We start from the raw sequence: 16,184 nt of genomic DNA, 5'->3' as shown, positions 1-16,184 counted from the left end.
TTTTATTTCTTGATTATTTGATTTTCAAGTTTTTTAATTTCGTATTTTAGATTTTTTAAGGTCTCGAGTTTTTTTTTATTGTACTTAATTTTTTTTAAATCGATTTAGTGATTTTTCAAAGTTTTTTTGCCATGGAGTTACTGTGGAGTAATAGAAATTACTATTTTGTATTATTTTTAGTCGTCGTATTCTGTAAAATTGTATAATATATCTACCTATGTAACCGATAAAAGGAATTCGTGCCGTGTTATACTTTATTGTATTTTATTTGGGAAACATACCAACAATTTTAAACACATTAAGATTGAGCTGTGTGATTTTTTTTCTATATTATTTTGTAAAATATTATTAGTTTTTAAAATTAATTCAAATAAATTAACAAACACGCTGTATATGGTTTACGAACTCGCTCATCCCTCTCCCGACCGCCCGCCGTACCGCCCCGCTAGCTAGTGGCGTAATTTCAATCAGTGGTATCCAAAACGTGGCAGCGGAAGGAGCGCGCTGCCATATATAATATTATCGCAGCAGTATTTTATGAAAAAATGTATGAATTTCGCAGAAAACTGGAAATATTATGAACCAGTTTTATAAACAATACCATGACAATTATAAAGACATTTTAAAAATATTTTTTTAAGACGTATTTATAGCATTTTAGCTGGGGTATTCGTAGTACCCCCTCAGGCGCTCGCGGAATTTTTTCACCCTCAGGCTCCCAAAGGTTAGTAAAACCGTGTGACCTTGAACGACCACCGGTCATGCCGCAATTTAAAAAAAAAAAAAGTTTTTTTGCTCTTAATTACGTCCCTATAGATTTAATATAAAAAATATGAAAGCCTAAGAAAATAAAATTTATTAAAAATGTTCATATATTTTTTTTCTTTGGACCAATTCTTTTCAAGATACACGTTTGAACATCAAATAGAGTTGATCGAAATAGCGAAAAAGCGGTATTTGCACTAACTTTTTACTAATTGTTTGATAGTCAACCTATCAAAAGTCATCATCATCATCATCATTCTATGTCCGCTACCTAGTTGGAGCATATGGTGTTCACAAAGATCCTCCAAAAGCAAAAGAAAGAGCAAAAGTCGTACGAGTTTTAGGTATGTCATAATTCATGCTTTGGGAAAACCTCGTACGGACATTTTGCTGAGACCTCTCCTCATTGTTCGACCAAAAGCGTGTAAGTGCTTCTTTTAGGTACAGTTGTCTCATATCCAGCACCTTCATGTATTGGAACAGCTGTTTTGACGGGTATGTTGGAGGGTGCCGGAATATTATTCTCAATAATAATTTAATGATGTAATCGTATGTGTGTATATGAGTACTTACATTTATATTTATATTTTTGTTTTTATTACTTTGTTGAAATTTTTACATATTTTTGAATTTGGATTTTAGGCCAGAGCATTCTTAACAATTTTAAATCGATTGATAAGGTGGTTGATAGCTTTCCTCATAAAGGTTTGAAAAAAACAATTATTTTTTGAAAATCATTGTTCAATAAGTCAACTTATATTCACTACACATTGTCACATATATGCACACCCATACATGAATACACAATATATTTAGTAAATACACACCCTCACACAATATATTTAGTCCCCCTCCCTAACATGTACAATAATACTGATACATTGTAACAAGTAGGTACTTAGCATAAATATTATTATTGTACAGTAAAAGTTATCCTCATAATGTAATTGTACACATTATATATAAATGTATATATTTGTACCGACATATTGAAACCATTGTATAAATTCCATAATGTGTTAATAATGTGGTTTTATAGTACATAAATTTAGAGTTAACTCTAATGGACCGGTGAAGTTTACATATTATATTACATGCTAAGTTTATCAATTAACTATTTGAATTTTTTAAGTACAATATTGTAAGGGAAAAAAAACATAAATGAAAGTAATTAAATAATTAAAATCGAAGTAAAAAAGTTATGTTAAAAGTTTCTAGTTAGTATTTACATAAATGGAAATAATATTAACATTAATAAAAAAACTTACTTAAAGTAATTAAAAAGTAAGAGTTAAAATAAAAAAGAATAAAAAAACATGATCAAGTGCACAAACCATTTTTTTTAAAGGTAAAATATATTTACGTACCTACATATTTCAAGGGATTCAAAAAACCGATGAAAAGCAACTTTTAAAAAAAAGACAGTAAGTTTAAGTTAATTTAAAAAACATCTTCAGAATTAATGTTAGGAAGATAGAAAATATCAGTCTAGTGCGTCTAGAGGGGACATGGTATGCAAGTAGATTAATTAGTTCTGGGGAATCAAATTTATTATTTACAGTTTTGTAAAGCAGGATCTGATTGAAGATATCTTTTCTGTCTTTCAATGAATCAAGGTTATGAAATTTTAAAGAAGTTAGGTATATAATTTGGAAAATACAAATGAAATTTGTATGTATATTTATATATATACACATACAAATGAAATTTGTATGTATATTTATATATATACATAATCCCGTAACTTCGAATCGATATTCGAATATTCGAATCGATACTTTAGGAATGAAATAGTTCCGCAGTCCCCATCCCCTTCTCACACACACAAATACAATTCTACTGACTATGCGATGTCGCATGGATACGCGCTGCACATGTGAAATGGGCCTTATTCTGACGTTTTAAAACAGCGGCCGGCAACCAGCGGCCCTCGCGGCGTCTTGGTGCGGCCCTCGAGGTTTTCGCCGCAACGCACGCAACGGACGATATTATACGCAACGAAGGTGCATATTCATCGATTAAGGAAATCATTTTCTGGATTGCAAACAAGCAGTATTAGAATCTGGGGTGAATTTTGTTTATCAAAATACTAAAATGAATAATGCGTTACAACAACTTTAAACTGAATTATAAAAAGGTTTGGAGATTCCAAAAAGATCTTATATAAAATTAAGATTTTCTAAAACCTCTTCGCAGTGGGGATAGATAGTTAATACTTGATATTTCTTATGTGAGTTTGCCTTCTGAACACTACGAGGAATTAAAAAGGTTTGCTAATCAAATAAATTAGTGTGTTTAGTTTAGTGTGTGAGAAAACGTTTTCAATTCTGAATTAGCGAAAAAACAAACACAGTTCTCGGTTATCAGATTCACACTAGACGCGGTACTACGCGTCACTACCTCAAAAAATGAAAGCTTATGTAAAAAAGACATGCGAGTCAGATACAGTTACAAAAATATCATTGATTTTATTAACTACATTAAATGTCGAAAAAATATATAAAAAGCGTTTTATTTTCAAAACAAAAATATTTGTACACAAATATTCTAAATACACTGTTATATGGCCCATGCGGCCCGCACTGCTCCCCGCATAAACTATTTGGCCCTCTTGCAACAAAAGGTTGCCGACCCATGTTTTAAAATTAAACAATGCTTATTTTTTTAAAACATTAATTTAACTACGTATAACAGAAATTATTTAAAGCCAATATAGCTTCAATGGGTAAATGTTATCAACTATCAAATATCTAAATTTAGAAAATGGGGTCTAGAATTCCAACCGTCCATGCTGCTCAGTAGCTGCAAGACTTGTTGTTATATAAATTCTATTTTTATAAATTTGTTTTTATTTCGTTTTTTAAAATATCACTAAAACTCTAAACTTCATTTTCAAATAAAAAATGTAAATAGGGGCTAAATTTCTTACTGTCCATGCGCTCTGTAGCAGCAAGACGTGCTGTAATCTAGCTCCTATATATCATAATCACTTTTGAGCATGAACACTTTAATTTAATGTTTATTTATTTTAATTTATTTAACATGTTTATTTCTGTAAATTAATTGATAGTTTTAAGATGCTAGAATTTCACTCGTCCATGCACTTTGTAGCTGCAATACGATTAATAATCTAGCTTCAATAGGTAAATGTAATCAAATATCAAATATCTAAATTTAGTAAATGGGGTCCAGAATCCCAACCGTCCATGCCGCTTAGTAGTTGCAAGGCTTATTGTAATCTAACTTTTATTTTTATAACTTTGTTTTTATTTCGTTTTTTTAAATATCACTAAAACTCTTAACTTCATTGTTAAATAAAAAAAAAAGTAAATAGGGGCTAGATTTCTTACTGTCCATGCGCTCTGTAGCTGCAAGACGTGCTGTTATCTAGCTCCTATATATCATAATTGTAATATACCATTATTGGAGACGAGGAACTAGAATCCAGACTGTCCATGCGCTCTGTAACTGCAAGACGTGCTGGGATATTTATTTATTGTGCAGCGCCCTTGAGGTGATTTTCACAAAAAATGACGCTATATAAATTATCCAAATATATATACACTGAGAGCTACAGGAGCAGCGACATTTGACATCAATTTAATTGGAGTATAATAAATAAATAAATACAGTTAATAACATTTTTTTTAAATAAAAGAAGCATTCACAAACATAAGGGGCATCAAGACAAGATCTGGACTATTTATTTAGTGCTCGTTTAAACCGTTGTAAACTTAAACCAATTAAGTCCACATCTTGTCTTGAGTTAACAATACGACAAAGACAGGTCATTGGAGAATTAAGGCCATAGTTTATTCTATGCTGATCGGTGAACAGTACTTTATTGTTTCTCAACCTACGAGTCAGAATATGGAATTTTACTTGTCCCAGTAATTATGGAACATCGATTTTACCATTTAGTATGCCGAACATATTTATGGAATCAATATTAGTTATACGTTTTTGTAGACTAGACATATTTGAAAATGACTCTATATCAGCAAAATAATAATAACCTCTCTGTAGTCCAAACATCCACGCTAAAAGTAGTTCGAAAAGTCGAAGCAAGCGATGTCGGACTGATTCAATGTGATTTACGCGATTGACATAGAATGGAGACCAGGCCACGGAGGCATATTCTAGAAGAGGGCGAACAGTTGAGCAATAAAGAGTTTTGATCGTACGGACATTAGTAAAATCAGAGAATATTCTGTAAATGAAGCCAAGTAATTTCAGTGATTTATTTACTGTATTATCATATGCTCGTTTTGTATCAGTTTTTAATCCAAAACAACTCCTGAATCTCTGATGGACTTGACTACATCGTTTTAAGGCACACTAACTCAAGCGCGAATATTTAAGCCGGAAATATATGCGAGTGTCATTCTCACCGACGCAGGAACGAAAGCTGATCCCCGTGTGGTCGTGCAGGGAGATGGTGTACAGCATGCGCATGTAGGAGGAGCCGTTCAGGTAGGCCTCGCGAGCCTCCGGCAGGCCCGACGCGCTGGGGCCGTGCGCGCACTCGCACCACCGCACCACGCATGCTGAAACAATTCATTAACACATGATTTACTTATTTATTAACAATATTTTGAGTTTGTCCAAATTTTTGTAGACAAGGACTGGATTCAACTCCCTGGGGAGCTGTTAACATTAACATATTACAACAGAGATGAAGAACATTTTAGAGAAGGTAATATAGAAGTCTAGGCATCTACAGGGCTTATGACCTGTCAATGGCTGGTTTAAGTGGCCACTTTACACAGTGTGTAACATTCACCATTCTGCCCATATTTGAACATCTATATTCCTTCAATTCTTTCATCAGTTGATGTTTCAACTTCCAATTTTATAAATTTGCTTTTTATTTTGTTTTTTAAAATATCACTTAAACTCTAAACTTCTTTGTCAAATATTTTTTTTAAAAATAAAAATGTAAATGGGGGCTGGATTTCTTATTGTCCATGCGCTCTGTAGCTGCAAGACGTTCTATTATCTAGCTCATATATATCATAATTGTAATATATCATAATTGGAAACGAGGAACTAGAATCCCAACCGTCCATGCGCTCTGTAGCTGCAAGACGTGTTGGGATATTTATTTACTGTACAGCGCCCTTGAGGTGATTTTCACAAAAATGGCGCTATATAAATTATCCAAACATTATTATTATTAATGTATGGATCTCAACATTTGTGCATCTATCGTACATAGTTTTACCACACATTCGACATAGAGATCGCATCTCGACAGCGTTCAGCCTACTCTCATCCCTGTTTTTCCAAGTCCATACTTCGCTCCCATACATCAGTGTCGGGATCTATTTCTACATCCATCAATATTCGCATCGTAAATATTTTTAGCCGTTCTTTCGCTGTCCATTCGCTCTGCATATCCAAACCAACGCAGAGCTCCTTCCTCGATTTTGTCGATAGTGCTTACATAATGTACGGAACTCAGCATTACATAGTTTTACCACACATTCGCCTCAGAGATTACATTTCGACAGCATTCAGCCTACTTTTATCCCTCCATACTTCGCTCCCATACTTTCCCTCTCTATTAAATAAATTTATCATTTATAAAGTTTATATTTGAAGCACTAACTTTGTGGTTATTCATTATAATAAAATAAATAAAACAACTTTGTTTTTAACCACTAATTTTTATTTTTCACCTAACGGTTTAAGAAGCTTGTTTGCTTTGAAACCGGTCGGTGAAAAATAAAAATTAGTGGTTAAAAACAAAGTAGTTTGAATTATTTTATTTTATTAAATTTATCATTCTTTGAGAGGTTATAAGCCCTGTCCTAATAAATGCCAATATTTGGAAATAAAGTGGCGAAAATAGTTTCGTATACGATATTTTGTAATACTTTATAATTATTGCGATAAAATAAAAGATACACTTAGGACCTACAAGATTTCCACGAGGAAAAACGAATAATATACAAGTATTTTTTGCGCTAATCAAGGCCTGCTGTAAACGGTAAGACTGCCGAAAAACGTCGCGGTCAAACAAATCGCTATGGTACATTAATCGTTTAAGACTTCATTCTTTGCACTTAATATAAAACAGATCAATTGCTGATAATGTAATAACTTATATTTACATATGAGCTATTCATTTAAAAATACTTGGTACACTTCCACTTATTTATTTGACCAATTAGCGCTTTCACCCTCTTGGGCATTTTCAGACATGCGAATATTATACATTGTAAGGATAATTTATATAAAACTAAATATTATCTTAAGCGTAGGTACATTTAAAAATAAGTTGAAAAAGATACAATACGCAATATTTAAAAAAAAAAATATTTTCTTTTATTTAGGAAACATACAGTACAGTTATATAGTTTTATATTTTACACAGTTAGACTTAACTCTAATGGACCAGTGAAGTTTCCATATTATATTATAATTATATGTAAGGTTATAAATTTAAGTACAAAAAAGAAAAGGAAAATAAACATAAATAGAAGTTATAATAAAATAAATAAAACAACTTTGTTTTTAACCACAAATTTTTATTTTTCACCGACCGGTTTCAAAGCAAACAAGCTTCTTTGTCAATGTTTACGTAACTAATGAATTGATTCCTTTTTATTTTATTTCTATCATGTTCATAAAAATTAGTGGTTAAAAACAAAGTTGTTTTATTTATTTTATTATAATGAATAACCACAAAGTTAGTGCTTCAAATATAAACTTTATAAATATAAGTTGTTGTATGTATGATAGGTGCCCTAATGTCGAAATTAGAGCAGAATGCAAGGCTGAGTTAAGCATTATCGACAAAATTAAGAAAGGTCTTTTGCGATGGTTCGGTCATGTGGAGCGAATGAATGATGAAAGAACGGCTAAAAAGATTTATGATGCGAATGTGTCTGGTTGTAGAAGTCGAGGAAGGCCGAGAAAGACATGGCATGATCAAGTACAACAAATTCTTGAAAGTGGTCATGTGAAAAGTCGGAATAATCGACGTGCGTGCATGAGAAGATGTATGAATGTGAAGGAAGCAAAGGAAGTGTGCCAGGACAGAGTGGTGTGGCGTTCTATTCTCTCTGCCTACCCCTCCGGGGAAATGGCGTGATGGTTAGTTAGTTAGTTAGTTAGTTAAAAATTAAAATTAAAGTAAAAAAATGAAGAAAATTTTTTAAAGTAATTAAAAGTTAAGAATTAAAATAAAGAATGAAAAACATGCTGAGATGTAAATATAAAATAAAATAATATCATTTTTTTAAAAGGAAAAACATAAATATACACATACATATTTTAAGGGATTCAAAGAAACGATGAGAAGAATCTTTAAATAAGAAAATAAATTTATGTCAATTTAAAAAGCATCTTCAAAATTAATGACACATAGTAAGAGCAGCAATATATTGATTTCATATACATATACGATATAAGTAAGTAAAAGTATAAATCATGTCAATGCAGCAGAGAAAAGGAAGGAATAACAGGTATACCTGTTTGCTATAGCAAGTAATATTTAAAAATTGAAAAAGCAATATAAGGAGAAGATTTTTTTAATTTTATTTTTTATTTTGTCTTTAAATAGTACAAACATAATAAATGAATGTCCTAATATTAACTTATATCTAATTATTATTAAAACATATACTAATTATTAACATTTTTCAAACGATATACGTACACTTAAAAAGAAAACTTCTATAAATCTAACACGAATAAGATTACTTTTTAAAACTTATCTGCTAAACACAAGTTTTTTTAATTGACATTTAAATGAAATAATATTTTTTTGCTCTCTTATTTCTAATAGTATTTCCTTATAATATAACTGTACAGCTCGGGGCATCAATGAGTGCTGTGTTCTGTGATTTTAAACCAAATGTAGTTGATAAAATTTCAGTAAAGCGATTTTTGCAGTAATACAAATTTCAGTAGAAAAATTTGATCAAAATTAACAATATGAATGTATGTAATGTGAAGTGATGTAAGAGAAAAAGGGATCAACAGGAGTTTTATTCAAAAGCTTTCAATACACTATTTTTGAATAATTGTAATCCTGTAGGATAGATATCTATATGGTTAAAAAAGCTATTAAAAGTGGAACAGGATCTATGTAAAAACGAATTCTGACAATAGTTCGTATTGACGTTAGGTATTCGAAAGGTTGGGTGATTGCGTAGGGCACGTGATGGACAGTTAATTTGAATTTTATTTAGGAGCTGGGACGCATCAGTTAGACTGTTGATAATTTTGTTGAGGAAAGTGAGATCCATTAATGATCTCCCCTTTTCAAGGCTAATAAGTTTGTAAAAACGTGCAGATAATTCATTTGGAAATATTATATATTTTAATGGAACAGAGTGAGACAAATTATTGAAACATGAGAAGATTCTATTATATGTCTTCTTGCCCATACTGATCATTGTGGTTTTGGATGTGACAGGGTTTAAAGAACATCCTATACATAAAAAAAAATGTTTCTTATCCTATATTTGTGGTGATATACTCATGTCTGTGTCAACTAATTGCTAGTCCCATCTCAACACAGGACTTTTAGTCCCATGGAATTGGGACTTATGTCTCAAATAATGTATAATAAACTTATGTATGTAAATAAACAAATAAAAAAACGACAGGGTGATGTGGCGTTTATTTATTTATTTTATTTATTTGACACTTTATATATATATATACAATAAATATACATATAAGGGCGGGCATATTGCCTTAAGGCAATTTCTTCCTACCTACCCAAACCGTTTAGTTTGAGAAAATTATAAATACATGGACATATTGAATCTTAAAATTTTATACAAAAATTAAAAGCAAAGATTAACAAAAATAAATATAAATAAAAAAAATTAACACTATACTATGAAGAGAGGAGAGGGGATGGGAAGGAAAGAAGAAGGATAAAGGAACAATTTAAATATTTAGATAGTGACATTTCAATCTTAACTTAAATGTAAATAAAGAAGGGGCGTCTCTAACATTAGTGGGTAGATTATTCCACAATCGAGCGGCTACTACTGTGAAAGAGGAGGCAAAAAAATTAGAGCGATGACAGGGTATTAAAGGGGTGCTTTCGTTACTAGAACGAAGAGATAGTCCGTGTTGTGAAAGAGGTTGGATGAGCTCTCTCAGATAAACAGGCGAAGTGGGATTATTTAAAATATTGTGAAGAAGTGATAGAATGTGAATGTTTCTTCTATGCCTGATACTGAGCCAGTGTAGTTGCGTGCGATACTCGGTTATGTGGTCAAATTTGCGAAGATTAAAGATATAACGAATACAAATATTCTGCAATCGTTCTAACTTATCAAGCAATTCAGAGTTAGCATCTGGATAACATACATCCGCGTAGTCAAGGAGTGGAAGAAGTAAGCTCTGGACTAATGTTTGCTTAACATCAATTGGCAAGAAATTCTGTAATCTTTTAAGTGAGTGCAAACTTCTATAAAGTTTACGACTAACTCCGTAAACCTGATCGTGCCACCCTAAATGCTTATGAATGATAAAACCTAAGTTTTTGACTGAAGTCATGAATGGTATTTCTGTACCATCTATTTTGAAAAGAGGAAGTGTGGAAAAATTCACTTTTGAATACATTTGTTTACTACCAACAAGTACGATTTGGGTTTTTGTTAGATTTATGAGAAGTCCATGTTTTTGTCCATGAAGAGATATGCTCGAGTGCAAGTGACATTACTCTATGTGTTTCAACAATGTCGACGGGTTCGCAATTAATATACAATTGCAAATCATCGGCATATAAATGGTACGAACGCGTTATATCCTCTCTGCCTACACCTACGGGAAACGGCGCGACGGTTGGTTGGTACATTTAATTTTAAAAAATTAAAATCGCTTGAAATTAGCGGATACTATTTTATATTGATGCCCGATCTCCAGTTCTGGTGACTGGGAACTAATAACTAGTGGTTAGTGATTACAGTTTACAGCTATATTATTACGTGGTGTCTCGGGATAATCTAATCGACATTGGGTACAGTTTGATTTAGCGGGCATAGAACCGAATCAACGGTTATAATTATAGACATTGGCAGGCGACACGCGACACCATTGCACGCTCTATACCTATATTTACACCTCTGTACTATACAGCCGTCATAAAAAATAAGGGCGTTTCTGCATAAAACAAAAAACTGAGAAAATAAATATTTTGTAACTCGGAGATTGAAAAATTCGCTGTGTGAAAAATACTACAAAAATTATGCGACAGTATGTATTTTGGTTTGTCCTAACGGAATGTATATATTAATTTTAATAAATTTTACGTTATATATTTAAAAATTAACATTTTCATCTTCTTTTTAGTAAAAAAAAAATACAAGAAAATATGTTATAACGCCTTTTTTATTTAGTAATTAATTAAACGTCTTTCTTTTTTAGTGTTAATATGCCAATTGATTCTACTCATAAATAAAATAGACGTTACTGGCCATTTACTGTTTGTCAAACTAGTAATGCCGACCTAATAATCAATTAACTTCGAAATTACCAGCAGATCTTAAATTTAATTGAAATCGAGTAGATACATTCATTTCAGATGCTTTTAAAAACGGAATAGAAGAAAAAATAAATATTTTAATCAGTCTTTAATAATTATACAGGATGTTCTTTAAACCCTGTCACATCCGAGACCACGATGATCAGTATGGGCAAGAAGACATATTAGCATATTTAAAAAATATTTAGAACAAAGATTTTTTTTTTTTAATAAAATATTTAAAAAAAACAAATGGTTGCTTACTTCTGCAGGGGAGAAACGAGGAGGGGAAAGGGGGAGTCTAACACTGCGCCGCGCTCCCCTCACTTCTCCCCTGCAGAAGTAAGCAACCATTTGCTTTTTTTGATATTTTATTTTTTTAAATTTTATTCATTCTAAAAAAATATTTTAATGTGCCAATATGTCTTCTTGCTCATACTGATCATCGTGTTTTCGGATGTGATAGGGTTTAAAGAACACCCTGTATAAGTCAGAACAGCCTTTTATATTTAGTAAGCCTCAAGACTTTTTGCAGTTTAGTCTAATTTATTAGTGAAAATAATAGGGTTGTGGTTATTTTAGGAAGATAGATGTATTTTTAGTGGATGCGTATTTATCCTGATTCCGAATATGTATTTAACTCATTTTCGAAAAAATGTTAGCTGCGTCCTTCTTTCTTATGACGGCACTTATCTTATACTTATCCTGTACTCTGAGCGAGTGCAAAGTTTATTAAAATAGAGATCTCGGGATAACTTTCGATGAAAAGCTAACCTTTACGCACCATATAATGACATTTGCCAATAAGGCTATGCAGATGCCGGGCTTCATTATCCGGAATAGGACAAATTTTAGTAGCATTGTTTATATAAAATCTTTGTATTGTGCTCTGGTCCGATCACAACTGGAATATGCATCGTCAGTCTGGAGCCCTTTGTACAACTGCAACTCTTTAAACCTGGAAAGAGTTCAGCGGAAGTTTTTACGCTGCATACAGTTCAAAAAGGGTAAACCTGTATTTGACATTCGCTTTTAAACTTTGATATCTGAGTTGAGGTTACCATTGCTCTCCACCAGAAGGACAATTGTTGACCTCACTCTAATGCACAAAGTGATATGCACCCTAATAGATTGCTCGAAATTACTGTTCCTGATAAAATTTCGTGTACCCACAAGGACCACCAGACTCCGACACATGTTCCAGTGTGAATACAATAGGACAAACTTCACCCACCATTCTCCCCTGGCACGCACCTACAAAACTGTTAATAATTATGCTAAGCTCTTGGACTTGCTTAATAAAATCAATTCTCCTCTTTTTAATGTCTTTCTCTAGTCATCTTCACTTTTTCGTTTATTTTTCCTCTTTCCTTCTTGAATTAATCACATGTTTAGTGAAATAGTTATGATTTTATTTCATGTTATTTTCTATAATGCTTTATGTACTTTTAACTGTATATTGTAAGAGCCCCTGGGAGTTTATAAAATAAATAAGGATAATTGTCTAATTCTGGTATTTATCGCACACCGGGAATAATAGTGGCACAACTACATAAATGGATAGCATTTTGCCGACTTGATTACTGCGCATTTTCTCTCAAATCAAAGAAAAGAGCCTGGCTATTTACTGTGTGGAGGGTAGAGATGTAAAATTACGTAATTTTACCAAAAGTCGCGGTAAAATACGGTATTTTTCGGTAAGAAACGAATTTGACGTACTAATTTATATTTTTCAAAGATATTACAAATACAAGTAGCTTTGTTTTAGGATACTTTACATGACCGCGTAAACCAGGTTTAGATCCATCAGGTGGTTGTCGAGATTTATTAAAGGAAGGGACGTTCAAGGTCATTCGGTATGTACTTTTTTCACTTTTTTTAATAAAAACGGTTATTATGTTTTGAAACTTAACAGGATCAGTGGACATAGGGTCCTTAGTAAAACCTTAAGTTTATGACCTTGAACGACCACCGCTCATGCCGCAATTTTGAAAAAATGGTGCATAAAATCAGTTTTTTGTGTGAAGTGAAAAAAGTGAAAAAAGTACATACCGAATGACTTTAAACGTCCCATACTTATAATAAATCTTGACAACCACATGATGGATCTAAACCTGGTTTTTGCAGTCATGTAAAGTGTCCTAAAACAAAGCTACTTGTATTTGTAATATCTTTGGAAAATATAAATTAGTACGTCAAATTCGTTTCTTACCGAAAAATACCGTATTTTACCAAAATCTGGTAAAATTCCCGTAAAATACCGCGGTAATTTTACCGCCTTGCATCTCTAGTGGAGGGTGAGAGTTCTCATTTTGCTTAATTTCCCCCTCTAAGCCCAGATCCGTAAAGCATCAGGCTATTAGGTAGGGGACGAGCTATCTTATATCCTCAGATTTAACAATGGTCCCCGGAGGATGCAGCTTCTTTTGTGATACAAAGGCATCACATTCGCATAGAACGTGTATGGGTGATTCACCAGCACTGCAAAACCTACACCTAGAAGTTTCAGAAAGGTACGTTCTAGCAAGGACCCCACATTAGTGATAACCCATACGTGATTTCGGCTGAGCTTTTTTAGGTAAGAAAACCTTTGCGAGTACTTTAATCGATTAGGGGAGAGCGGGGGAATCGGAGCCTACTAAGAAAAAATGTTGATAAAAAGCACGTTTACTTTGTTATCATTTTTTATTAGTAACTTAAACCTCGTTTATTTGACTATCTTTTCATCACAGTTTATTTATTTATTCATATTTTTCTCTTACAAACTATAATTAATAATAGAAATAATGTGACCTCACTGGGGTTACCCGTGCCGAGGACACTTAACAATATAGGTACTTTTTGAAATGTTTTTACATTAGAGAATAAACGAAGAAGACTAATAATAATAATAAACAGAGATAATTAACAAAATATTAACCGTTTTAAAAACTAGGTGTATATGTACATTATTTATATTAAAAAACGCACTATGAAAATAACAAAAACCTAACATAAGCTATACACTTGTGGAGCGGTTGATTCAATATTGGTTTGGGCGAATGAGACAATCCATTTTACTTCTACCTAGCTCCACAATCCATTTTTTTATAGCCTTTTTGAACATTTTCTCGTTAATAATTGATTATATAGATGTAGAAGTAGGTTATAGATTTTAATTAAATAATACTCAAAATCCCAAATAAAATTAAATCAACTACAGCCATGCATTAAGGTACAATAAACATTTAATTTTAAAAAGTCAATCGCCCCCATTACCCCATACATGCTGGTAATGAGAGCCCATTTAACGCTCATATGGGAAATGGGAGCCATATTTTTTACTTCTCCAAAAAATAAAGCACAACTTATTTTTAAATCAAATCTTAGTTGTGTATTTTTTAAGATTTCAAAATGAAGTTTGATCTTCAATACCCAATTGTTTTTATTGATGTACATTGTCTTTATTGATGTACGGTTGTGGCATTGGGCTTACAGCGGACTCAATAGGCTCCTATTAGCTGCTGACTACCATCATTAAAAGTAATAACCTAAATATCTTATTCGACTTTCAATCACAATTTGACGAATGGCACTCGAAAGAAGACGAATCTAGGTATGTAATAAGCGTAAACATAATACAATAATAATATATCTTTTATTTTATATGTATACATATTATTTAGTTTTAAAAATTTAAATTTTAATATATTTTTATACATTTTTTTAGTTTTTAAAATTAAAATTTTTATTTATTTAAAAAATATATATTTTTTATTTTTTCAAAAGGTTTATTATTTTGTTTCTTTTTATATTTTATTTTTAAAACGGTTGAGAACCCCTGAGCTCTTATCAGGAGACAGTTAGTATTATTCCTAGGGCATTCAATCTACATTGCAACAATACCAACAAATCAATGATTTATGATTTTTGCTATTTCGAATCTACCGCGTTATCTTTATTTTTATTATTTTTCTACCTAAGTATGTTAAGTATTAAAATCCCAAAGTTATTATATAGAACATTTATAAAACAACTGTGTAATATATATAGATATATTGTTATTATATTATTTCATAATTTTGTAATAGAACACTGTATGTTAATTGTATTTATGTTTATGTTTATAAAAGGCATTTGTGCCGTGTATACACTAATAAATAAATAAATAAATATCTTCATCCTTACCTGAACGCTGGCAATTGGGTGTTTTTTTTATAAACACGGACCGAAAAACTCACAAATGTATCTCGTGACTCTACGCATGTGCATCAGACGAACTTTCGCAATGGTTGACGAAAACGGCCGAGTGCTTAACCCTTTATAGGTCTGTGGCAAATATACGTGCCACTTTCAATAAAGGTCAATATCTTTACTAATTTCCATCTTAAGTTATGTTTATGTACTTGTTTCGTTAGGTAAACAGACAGTGGTCAATATAAATGTCATTTTTTGTACAAATTGAAACCGGTGGTGCAAATGGTGGCAAAAACAAAATATGTTTCACTTATATTTGCCACCGAACATCCCCGCGCGTAACTTTGCGCTGTTTGGACGTGTCTCGACTTGTTTCTCTGTTTTTTTCGATTCCAAACCGTCTTCAGGAAGAAAACAGGTAAGATTTATATTTTTTAATGATCATATATTAGTATTAAATACTAAAAATATATTTAATGTTCGAAGTTTTAAGCTTTGATCGGCTTTAATCAAGTTTTCATCAAAAATGCAAAAAAATGATCCCGTTCTATAAGGGGTTAAGGTCACTCGATTGTACATAGGTTCCGTACAATCGCCATCGCTCCGATTACCCGCCCGCACTCATTACCCCGCGCTCCCCTACTATGACTGACTGTGAATTATTTTACTTTTTTCCTAAACCAGTTACTGTCACTACTTCTAACCACGATTGTTTCTGTAACAATGGATAGAAAATGGGAGGGAGGAA

The 16,184-nt window shown here is 32.1% G+C and overlaps 1 protein-coding gene across 2 annotated transcripts in view; it reads right to left on the bottom strand.

Moving 5' to 3' along the window:
* crb (cell polarity complex component crumbs) overlaps positions 1-16,184 on the bottom strand; it is a 153,002-nt gene that overhangs the window by 72,843 nt on the left and 63,975 nt on the right. For both annotated transcript variants that reach the window (XM_088227900.1, XM_088227911.1), the window contains exon 2: positions 5,157-5,312. In XM_088227900.1, the coding sequence (XP_088084026.1) occupies positions 5,157-5,312 (156 nt within the window). The remainder of the gene's footprint in view (positions 1-5,156; positions 5,313-16,184) is intronic.

The sequence above is a fragment of the Micrasema longulum genome, unplaced genomic scaffold (genome assembly GCF_059751315.1).
Source record: "Micrasema longulum isolate JH-2025_06_02 unplaced genomic scaffold, ASM5975131v1 h1tg000044l, whole genome shotgun sequence".
NCBI classification, from domain to species: domain Eukaryota; kingdom Metazoa; phylum Arthropoda; class Insecta; order Trichoptera; family Brachycentridae; genus Micrasema; species Micrasema longulum.
This window is presented reverse-complemented; position numbering and strand designations above follow the sequence as displayed.